The following is an 11,319-nucleotide window of genomic DNA, read 5'->3' as shown; positions in this document are numbered from 1 at the left end:
TATATATATATATATATATATATATATATATATATATATATATATATATATAAAGGATTAGGGAGGAGCTTTGTAAGTTCCATGGGGCTATCATGGAGGTATGGGTGCCCTTTGGCACTGTCAATTGTGTAGGTACTGAGACTTTTTGTTTTACGCTGTTAGCTTATATCCTCTTCGTCGATTTAATTTTACAAGATTTCGTCATCCCGTCTGTTGGATATTGTGGAAATTTTATTTGAACATACCTTTAATTTTGATAATCCGACAGAAAATTTGCATTATGACTTTCGGAGTTTTTCCGACACATTGTGATATGAATCAGTTGTGTTCACATTAGATTGAAGATCTTAAAATTTGATGCGCAATTAGAAAACGGAGAGCTTTATCCGAGTAAGCCGACGTATGTGACAATTTGCAACCTCTCTTCGGATGTTTGAATTGAGTAAGGTCAGTTTAAGGTTGGACAATTTTTCGAGAATTATTTTGAGTGCAAAACAAGGGAGAAACAGATTCAGATGATCAGAGATGATCGAACATAAAGAATATCAGAAGCTTCAAGCAGGTAAGGCTGAAATGATGCAGGATTGATGACCTGTAATTGAAAATTCCTTAGACAAAGGAAGGTTGGATTCATGAATTTTCTTCCTGATCTGGACAAGTAGGCAAACAATAAATGAGTAAATAATATCACCATGATACATAGCATATGTCCATAATCCTGTTATTTGTTCTTTTTCCTGATCAGAAATCATGTGAAGTGACAACCGACTCACGACTATACAACGAGGAAAAGACATGTTGTGCAATAACTATAGACAGCACATGTCAATTTAGAATAATGTAATTTTCCTTTTTAAGCTTACATGATAATGACTTCTGTATTGCGTAGTATTTAATTATTTTTGAAAGATTCTGGACAATATATACATATATAAGTGTCATCCATATCGTTTGCATATTCTAATTTACAGCTGCACAGAAAACAGCAGCAGTGGGAATTCATGCCCTCGATTAATGTTCGAGGATATGTGCGGCCGTAATCAACGAAATACAGGCAAAGCGTCATAGACTAGATTTTGTGGAAAGAGAAAAGGATTTCATCCTCTTCGTTCCAGATAGGAAATCAATTATATTTGAGAAGTGAGATTTGAAAAGTAAGATTGCTAATCATTCGTTTCTTTATTTTAAGCAAAAATCTTATGACTTCAACTCTATTAAAATTCAAAAGATAAAATTTGGATTTTATAAAACTAAAATATCAGTGAGTGGATAAGTATGATAAAGTATGATATATGGTTAGTGGATAAGTATGATAATTTTAACTCTATGATATAGTGCTATTTTTTCAAACTTTTAGTGATTTTCGTCTCCAAAATATTAATTACCATCTTCATTTTTGATAATTACAAACAATAATGCCAGAATAACAACAAAATAATTTAAAAACAACTAACATGTAAATATACACATGCAAAAATCACATGCAAATACACACACATACGCACACACACACACACACACACACAGAGACACAGACACAGACACAGGCACACACACACACACACACGGAGCGAAGATGCACATATATGTGGGATATATCTTGGTTTAACAGAAGAATTAATTTAGATAAAAATTGGCGAAACAGGGGAATATCATAAATGTATGGTAATTTTTTGAAAAAAAAGGAAACTTTTTGAACTTCGTGACAACAAATAAGTATGATTAACAAGCAAATATTTTTAGGTAAAACAAGTGCTATTTTAAGTTTAAACCTGAGAGCGTTTTTATTTCCAACATAGTCATTTTTTATTTGGGTAGTCAGCGTTTCCAATTCAAATATTTGAATTACGTCTTCAAGTGCATTTGTCTAGCTATGATTGAAATCAAAGACAATTCACATATATTAGTATAAAGCTAAAGTTCGTGAATGATTATTGCATCTATCAGCACCGCAAAATTTATAGATTACCAGATAATCAGCTTTTGAGTTATACCACGAACGAAAGTGATAAGCTGCAAAGGTTCCAGTTGATGATTCAATCCTTACAATATGGCAAATCCGAGGCTAATCATCACAACTAATCTACAGATCCCTCTTTTTCTGAAAGAGTTTAGGGCACGAAGACGACAGATCCCAACGAGAATTTTGATAATTCTTGGTAAGCTCTTAGTTCAAAGGCATTATCATTTGTTTCCATATCAACTGTACTTTTTATAAATTAGCTAACAACGAGTGGTTAAATCAACCAGGAATCGTAAAAGATTCTTGGAAGAAGTAATTTTGGCAGTTTGAAAAAGCGCATAAATCTTGAAATTTATTGTTGTTTAGAAATCACTGAAAAATCAGTCCATATGCAAATTCATGTTTTGCTTGTTTCATGATTTGCAATTCATGTTATGCAAATTCATGTTTTGCTTTTAAAATTGTCATAATTGTATGATCATATAAGTAACAACATAGCATATGATTAATTTTGAGCCGAATGATCTTAAACCAAGTTTGAAAAAAAATCTCGTCACAGTAATTTGATCTTGTGAAATCATTACTCCACAATTCAAGAGCCGAAGTTCTGATTAGAATAAAAGCTACATTATAGCGATGTTTCTTGTTTACTTTCTCGAATGTGGAATTCAAAATGTTTATTTATGTGTTGGTTGCTAGAAAAGAATACATTTCTAAGATTAAAATCTAGTGTGAACCGAATACGGAACAACTGATAGCAATAAGATGAGAAAGTAAATGTATGACTAACTGTCTGGTTTACATGGCTAATTTTAAAGGTAAAATTTCAAAGTTCAACGACAAAAATTACTGAGCAAGAAAACGAAAATGCGGAAGTGGTCATCTCTCCGGAAAAGGAATATTCTATCGTGGATTCATATAAGACGGAAGATAATTTGCATGTCGTACAATAATTAAGCTGATTAAGTGTAATTGTGTTCCACTATTACATGTACAACGTCACCGACCGTTACATCCACAAGCATTGTTACTGGTCAGTCCACTTTCTATGTCAACTGTATATCCCTGTGTCTTATCTTCGTGTAATTGGATAGATTTACGATGGCCGAAGAGATCGGTACTGTTTTCTCTTCCGTTATCATAATAATTAGTTGTTATGTTGATTTCATTTTCTCGTCGGTGATTCGTTTTATGGCAATATTAAACAACATTGAAGAAATCTTTTCATCAAATGGCATTCATATACTTAAGTAATTAACTAGACCTGAGCGCAGGTGACTCAATCTTATCTTATTTCAAAGTTCTTGTAATTTGATGAATGATTGATTTTGACAGAAGCAGGAAGCAACTTAATCCAGTTCAACATTTTCAAATACTCTTGAACGTTTAACCGACTTTCTGGAAAATTAGACGTACATGGTAACTTGTATGGTTTTCTGTCCAGCATTTACATACCATGCATTTATTTTCATTTAAGACTCGTTTAATTTCTGTTCTACCTTTTGGTATCCAGTCTTAATTCGGATAAAGTATGAGATATTCCAGCATGGCATAAATCTGTACTCGCTGGATAAGAAGTTCAGTTATGGGTTGATGTTTTGGCAGGTAGATAGGGTGAATACTATCGTCTAAATCCGAGTTCTCTAGTGGGGTTCTTGATTTCTATAATTTCTTGTTTTCATCGTAGTGTGAGCTCCAATTGTTCATTTCCGCTTCGGTTATTCCTTCACAATTGTATTTGTCTAATCTCTACACTTTTGCTAATTTGTAATCAGCAATTGTTATTTGGTTATACTCAGTAGACAATGGTGGTGACCATAATATACTTATCGTTCTTCGTCGTCTTCCGATAATTCGTATTCCTAATTTGTCCAACTACTTTTTTCCTTTAACCATTTGAACCATATTACCACGGTCTGAAGTGTCTTAGTTGCTTCGGTGTAAGTCCTCTTGTAGCCAAATCTGCTGGGTTTGCTTGAAATATAGCGAAGTGAAAATTTCGCCTTCCATATCTCTCCAACTTGATTCTGGATGAATTTCGGAATTTCGAACAACAAGATATTGGCCACTTGCTTGTTAGAGTTTCCCAATGTTGTCTATTTGATCCCAAGAATCCCTTTTTTCACATAAATTGGAAAAATGACTTGAACATTATAATCGTGGCGACTGAGACCCCATTGGATCATGTTGAGAAGCCATGAGTTGTAAAATTTTCTTTTTGTTATTACTTGTCCAGTCTATGGCTTCATTTTGATGATATCTGGCTTCATTTTGATGATATTTGATGATATTTAGCGACATGAAGTATGCGCAGTTTGTTACCTGCCAATATCGCAACTTCAATATTTTCACCAGGTGTGAATTTTAACGTCGTTCCTTCTATGCAGCAATTAGTTTTAAGGATAAATTTGATGTGTCATCTGATTAAGTCATCCATATTAAATTTTGGAATGAATTAAATTTGCTTGTATTCTTAGGTGACTGGAACGAATTAAATTTAAAGTGCTTGTATTTTTAGATGACATCATATGTTTGCTTAAAATATAACTAAAGTAACTAACTCCTTTAATTTACTTTTGTCTTAATTATTTTCATTTCTAATCATATAACCTGAATAAATTAAGCCAAAATTTACGCATTGAGATAAATGAATTAGATGTTTAATTCAAATTACAATCATATTATTATTTGAGTTAAGCAGTTATATTATTTGAGTATTTTTTCCGAATCAACTTGATTTTATCCTTAAAATTTGATAACCTGCAATTGAACTCATTCTCCAGCTTCAATTTATCAAATCATTAGTAGTGAAGACGTAGTACATTTTAATTGATGCTCTGAAATTGCGATGAAAATTACTCCTAAACCACTATGCGAAGGAAAGTTCTTTTCAAATGAAAGCCCTTACAGCCCTTCAATTGCTTGAAAATAGTCATACATATCATTTAAAAAGTTTTCAAGAAATCGATGTAGCTCAATGTTCCGGATCATTAATTTATCTGTATAAAATGTGAAGTCAATACTATCTATGGATTTTACAGATAATCACCTGTAATGATACAAAATAGACGTATGACAAGATGCCTGTATCTGAAGACTGAATCATTAATGTTGATAACAACAATACTTGAAATAACAGAGAAATGCGGGGCAAATAGAAACTTTAGGAATGACAAGTAAAATTTACAGAACCAATCCTTTTAGAAACAGAAAAGCAAACGAAATACTATCCCTTTCTGCCCGCCAATTGAAACTGCCTTCGTTTTAATTGGATATAAAAAGGGACAGTCAATCACAAAAAGAAGCGAAGAATGACGGTATAATTTAATAGTAGTACTTGTATATATGAAATAGATTGCAATTCTTCCTCCGCAAAAATCCTTTCGTAGCATAATTTCTCACGATGATATTGTAATGATATTGTAAATAATGAATGATAGACTTGGGGAGAAAAGAAAAAATTTCCTAGAAAAAATATTTGTTGAAAAGATAAGATTTGAGTGATAACTGATAATTTTAACACTTTCACAAAAAGAATTTATTGGCACTTATCGATCGATTGGAAAAGATATGTTGAGGATGCAATGATCACATACATTCAATGGTAAAATGTGCAGCATAAACGTATCGTTTGCTTATGTAACATCTAACAGCTGAAGAAATAAGAAACAATGACGCTAAGTGTTATGAATATAATTGTGTCGTGACGGATGTGATATGCTTCACTACGACATGGTCTAGTAGATCTATGAGAGATACTCTGGTCAGTGCCTCGAATAGTCATTCGGTCACGATAAGTTACAAGAAGATCCAGGATAGCACCATTTGTCCATCCAAAACCATCCTGGAAAAAGCAAAAAGCACTTGATCAACTTCAATAATGAAGCAAGGGCATAAATATTTATCAAAATAGTGTGAATTTCATAGGTTAGTGATACCTGTACATCATACTCGCCGCCAGCTCCTGGCTTGGGAATGGTTCCATTGACATCAACCTAAACAAGCGGGAATGAATACTAAGATATGCAAAATGGCCAATTCTGGCTTACTGTGATTAAATAGAAACTTCTATAGAAGATACCGACTCTGTTGATAACAAAGAGTTTTTTTGAAAAAGCTCGTAAAGATTTTTTGAAGATTTTTGTAGTATACAATGCAAGGTAGCTATGATGGATGGAGTATTTAGTCGATGGCCTAAAAGATGTTATGATACAAATTTCTCAAAAAGGTCAAGGTTGAGTCGAAAGACCAAAAACAAACCTTCTCCCACATTTTCTTGGTTGTATTATAAATCTTATAATTGGCTAATATCCATTTTCGTGCTAGTTTGAATGCCTATAAGAGCCTCACAATCAACCGATACTGATTTTAGAATTTTAAAAATGCTTTCATAGGATTTGGAAGGAATATATCAAAGATTTGAAAACAGTTTAGACTGCTGCACAAAAAACATCAATATTAATTTACCATTTCTTGAGCTTCTGGATTATCGGATTTTCGCATCCCTTCAATGATTATATGCTGCAGGGGAGGCCAACCGTTCGGGAAATCCCACTGTTGCCCAGTATTACTTAGACTTGCTGGTATACCACTTGGATAATCAAAGACGTGCAATCGCTAAAATAGGCTTCAAATTTATTTTGAAACTGAGGAAAAGACCGGTTTTTTTTTATTTTAAAACTAAGGAAAAGACGTTGATGACCAACAATTTGCAAGGTGTGAGAATACAAATGATACCGAAAGCAGTGAAAACTTTGAATCCAGTGCAGATTTCTACTATTTCGATTTACACCGCATTGAAATTGGAATCACTTGTTGAATTCGACATTCATCAATTTTTCTGGCTCAATTGAATTTGACATTCATCAATTTTTCTGGCTCAACTGTCGTCCGAATTCTAGTATGCAGTACGTATCTCATAGCTCTGATTGTCGATGAAAGACATCGCAAAAGAAACGGCAGAACTTACGTTCATAAAGTTAATAACTTTGGCCGATTTGTCGTAGTCCAACATTGTGTAACAGCCTGTGAATAGAGGCATCGCAACGGTAGGATAGAATAAGACTTCGTGCGATTTGGTGCGCAAATTGTAGTCAAACCAAGCTTTCCCTGTATCGTTGTAAAATATGGCATTTAAGGTTTTCCAAGCATCTCGTCCCTTTTTCTCAAATTCTTCTGCTTTCTGCGCATTACCTGTCATAATTGATTGTTACAGTTTTTTCAGGAAAGAAAGTTCTAGATTATATCATAAAGAGCAAAGAAGCGGGAAATATACCAATAATATTAGCAAAATACTTGAGAATATTGACATTCCAACAAAGTAATGCATTAAGGTCGACTGGTAAAACATTAGTTGTTTCAATGGTTTTCATTGTTTTTCGATCTCTAAACCACCGTGACGAAAAGACCCATCCGGATTCCGCCGCTGATGCAATATTCTGTAAAATAGCTGTTCCAATGACGTCCAATGAGAATTTCAATGTAATATAACATATAAAAACAGTTCCCATGATATTTTACAAGCGACAGATTCGCGACAGATTATAGGACAGAATATCTCGTCATTATAGTTTATTGAAAATATCAATACCTGAAAAAATTTTTGTCTCTCATTTTCTCCGATTTCTAGAGCAGCTTGAATATCAGCTCGGAAAGATTCCGGACGAGGCACGTTTGAAGTAGTACGATACTGATATGCAATATGTTTATTTCCATTCTTATCTTCTACTTTCACTGACCTGATCTTATGTTTTCACTTGTTATTTTAAATTTCTGCTACTGTTCACCTTTTCAGGATCAAATAACGTCGTCTTATCTTCATGTTTCAAAAAATGATATATTAGGCACGGAGATCAGAGATCATATCAAAAAGTATATATAAGTTTCATCATTGACACATTAATCATTCCCATGAAAACTGAGGGAAATTTTCGGCTCAAAATTTACCGGAAAAATCCAGAAAGATTATTTTGTCTACCAATAAGTATTTCTCAATTATATCCAAGTCTGAATAGATCTTTACTGGTCATTTACCTTTTCTGCACCCAAAATTCATATTCTCTCACGAGATGATCGAAATTTTCTCGAACAAACTTGATATCTTCTGTGGCCTCGTAATACTCATATACCATTGGGATGAGAAATGGTGGTTGTGAACGTCTTAAATAATAAATACGTCCGCCATTCGGTACAAATCCGAACCTAAAATAAACGCCTATCCTGGAACTGCACAATAATTCCAGTAGATTGAAAGAACAGTGGTGAAATAAATCAGTATGTTCCTCTAACTCTTCCTACCTCGTTATCCGGACATGGAGTCATCCGGAATAACTATTTTTTTTCTGTTGATAAAGGAAAAGTAATTATTCCGAATGACGGGGAAAGAAGAGTCGTCGAGAACAGCAACTGTAGAACATGATGAAATTGTAGTCGTTCCTTTAAAAGATACTGGCTCTACCTTTTATTAATCATTGGCTTTTATCAATCTTTCTTAGAAATTAATTGATAGCTACAAATTACTTCAATCTGTTGCATAAAAATATCTTCAAGAAAATATTGCTGTTGGCTAACTGATTATATATTGTCCAATAAAATATCTCCCTTAATCTTCGTGCTGATAGTGTTGTTCATAGTTTGTTCCTGCCTAACCTGACCTTTTATAAGTTGACATTTCTATTTCTTGAACGTTTATCTCGATCGGTGAGTACAGTCACTGATATTGGCCCTTGTATTTAGTGCGGTTTTACAGAAATCTATGTTTTGCAGTCCGATGATGAAATATGGGTCAAAATTAATTTGCTGCAACTCAAAATAAAAACTCATTTTTTGACACAATAGATGAAGTTCTTCAGCATATTCTTGACCATCACTAAAAGGTCACTCGCAATCAAACCTTTTACAATCCAATATGCATCCCAATAGTAAAATTCTCTGAATCTACCTCCTGGCACAATGAATGGATGAGGTACTTCGATCAAGGAATTCCGTCTCGGATCCTCGATTTTAATGATCTTGAAATATATTTACATGAACTAACTCTTCACTTTTATCCTAATAGAAGTATGACCCCGAATAATTGCTTCTTTAAAGAGTAATGTTTCGTTTCTCACTTGTCTGCATAGATCTTTCCATCGTCGATTTAAAAATAATGCAAAAAGTCTCAGATCTTTATCTTTTATTTGAGCGATTTTTGGTGGTAATTCCTTCCAATCCGGAATAAAGCAACTGGTTAATTCCGTTCCTGGTTCGCCGAAAAAACGTTTTCGAAAATCTATGAGCTTCCGTGCAGTAATGTTCGTTACCTTCGTTTTTCCGAATTCATTTTTAAATTCACGCAAAACCGCTTCTAAAATATATGAAGCGTATAATCAATATTTGTGCTGTGGACGATATATTCCTGTAAAAAGGCATTTCCGGCAAATATGAATGTTATACTGTGAAATGCATTTCTGGACCTTAAAAGATATTCGCTCAATGAAATGAACGAAAAGTTCATTTTCACCTGGGTCCGCTTTCAACGGTCTGTCAACGAATGTTTTTGAATCCATTTCCACCTGGTGCAGATTCATTGCTTCAAGTATAAAACCAGTGCAATATATGTTCCTGAAATGATTGCACTCGAAGTTTCCACACGGCTAATGTTGAGCTTGAAATGATGTTTAGAATGATGTTTGTTAACAATTATAGCCTGGGTTACCATCAACTTTCTAACTGAAGTGGAGACATCAGTCCGGAATATTAGAAATTCCGGAATCCGAGAGTAGCGCAGGGTAAGTTCAGTTGAGTGAAAAATTGCGTAATGCAATCAGAATACAATTCAATCTTTTTCTGTTTAAAATACAAATATGTTCATTATCTTTGATTGGATAACAATCCAATCACGAACCAATTTGCAATTTTATCCGTTTCATCGCATACTTCATTTCTCTTTTCCTTTGCGCTTCGTATACTCTCAATTACTTGAGCCATCTTTGGAAGAGATGATTGTGATAACAGTACCACTCTTATCGACATAGTCATTATAAAGAGAACATAAATGCAAATTACGCAGTGCCACATTTCTGAAATATTGACTTGTAAAATTTTACTGGAAAATGTATTTGTTAACAATCTGAGTCTTGCAAATGACCAATAGCCGTCGGTCAGTTGTTTTTCACTGTTGTTGAGAAAACTGACTGTGTCCTTCATGTGAAAAGCTGCACAGTCCAATCAGTGTAATTCCGTGTAGTTTCTATTTCCATATCGATAAATTTTATTTAGCATTTGTTTTATTACTGAAATCTTTGCCTAAAGTGGCGGATATAAGAAGGTACAGAACTAATTAAAAAGCTTTGAAATTGTTAATTCAATTAACTATTTACGTCACGGCCTGAATGCATAAAACCTTTATGTTTTTTGACACCAATAAAGCGTTCTTCAGTACGGAAAGATGACCTCAATTTATTTGCGCAGCCACCCAAAAATTATGACACAAAGAGGATTGCTCTTTTTAAACACATCAAAAACTTTTATACTGATAAGTTTTACGTCGCTCATTATCATTTTGAAATTTGCATATGGCGGTAGATCGCTAAATCCAATCTTCACTGCTCTTTACTTAACCATTTACTTTTGAGATGATTTTAAGTTATGGATTTCAGCAATTGTTTTAGTTTGAAAATTAATCCAATAGCTGAAACTGAGGTGTAGCCGATTGACTATTAGGTCCATTTGAGCCTGTTCCATTACTCGATGTAGCACTTGATCCCTGCTGTGGTTGCTGTTGCTGCTGCTGCTGCAGATAATAATAATGTTTTCTATGCAATTAAAAAGTCAAAAATCTTCATTGTAGGGAAATTTCCCTAAAAATTTCTTAACTTCTTAATTAGTAAGTTTGAATACATTAGTTTTGAAACAGGTGGACAATAAAAGGTTAATTACTGACATATTTCCTACACTTACCGGTATAATCAACAGCTGGATGAGATTGCGGCAAACGAGATATCATGTAATTCTGAAAAATACATTGTAAACACTAACTGTTGCTAAAAGCAATCAAAATTTAAATGGAATGAAAATATCCTCTCACATAAATCGGCCTTGATTCATATTGCGATGTGCGAACACTGGACAATATCACCTACAACGTAACTATGTTCGTAATTCTTTTGGCATCTTCACTAAAGACTTACCGTTGCTGTGACACATAGAAAAATGGTCACAAGAACTATTTTTAGAGAATCGAACTATACAATTATTCTTGAATAATGATTATACAATTAAATGATTATTTCATCTTCATATTCATATTAATGTAGCCAACAAAACATACGACCAGACGTGATCGCCTTGATAAAGCTGTCGTGGAAACCAGTCGG

At 33.7% G+C, this 11,319-nt stretch overlaps 2 protein-coding genes across 2 annotated transcripts; both read right to left on the bottom strand.

The window, feature by feature from the left end:
* Window positions 1-5,609: 5,609 nt before the first annotated feature.
* On the bottom strand, window positions 5,610-8,633 carry LOAG_08992 (trehalase; the record flags this gene model as incomplete). The annotated part of the gene is made up of 9 exons (XM_003144521.1): window positions 5,610-5,807; window positions 5,902-5,958; window positions 6,224-6,298; window positions 6,431-6,580; window positions 6,933-7,156; window positions 7,239-7,401; window positions 7,554-7,701; window positions 7,997-8,164; window positions 8,617-8,633. The coding sequence occupies 9 exons, from the start codon at window positions 8,631-8,633 to the stop codon at window positions 5,610-5,612; spliced, it is 1,200 nt and encodes a 399-aa protein (XP_003144569.1).
* A 148-nt stretch (window positions 8,634-8,781) lies between these two features.
* Window positions 8,782-9,531, bottom strand: LOAG_08991 (trehalase; the record flags this gene model as incomplete). Its single annotated transcript, XM_003144520.1, has 3 exons — window positions 8,782-8,973; window positions 9,073-9,308; window positions 9,465-9,531. 3 exons carry the CDS (start codon window positions 9,529-9,531, stop codon window positions 8,782-8,784), a joined length of 495 nt encoding a protein of 164 aa, XP_003144568.1.
* Window positions 9,532-11,319: the final 1,788 nt, after the last annotated feature.

This window comes from Loa loa (genome assembly GCF_000183805.2).
Source record: "Loa loa unplaced genomic scaffold supercont3.246, whole genome shotgun sequence".
Taxonomy (NCBI): Eukaryota; Metazoa; Nematoda; class Chromadorea; order Rhabditida; family Onchocercidae; genus Loa; species Loa loa.
Note: the sequence above shows the minus strand (reverse complement) of the source record. Positions and strands in the feature narration are given on the sequence as shown.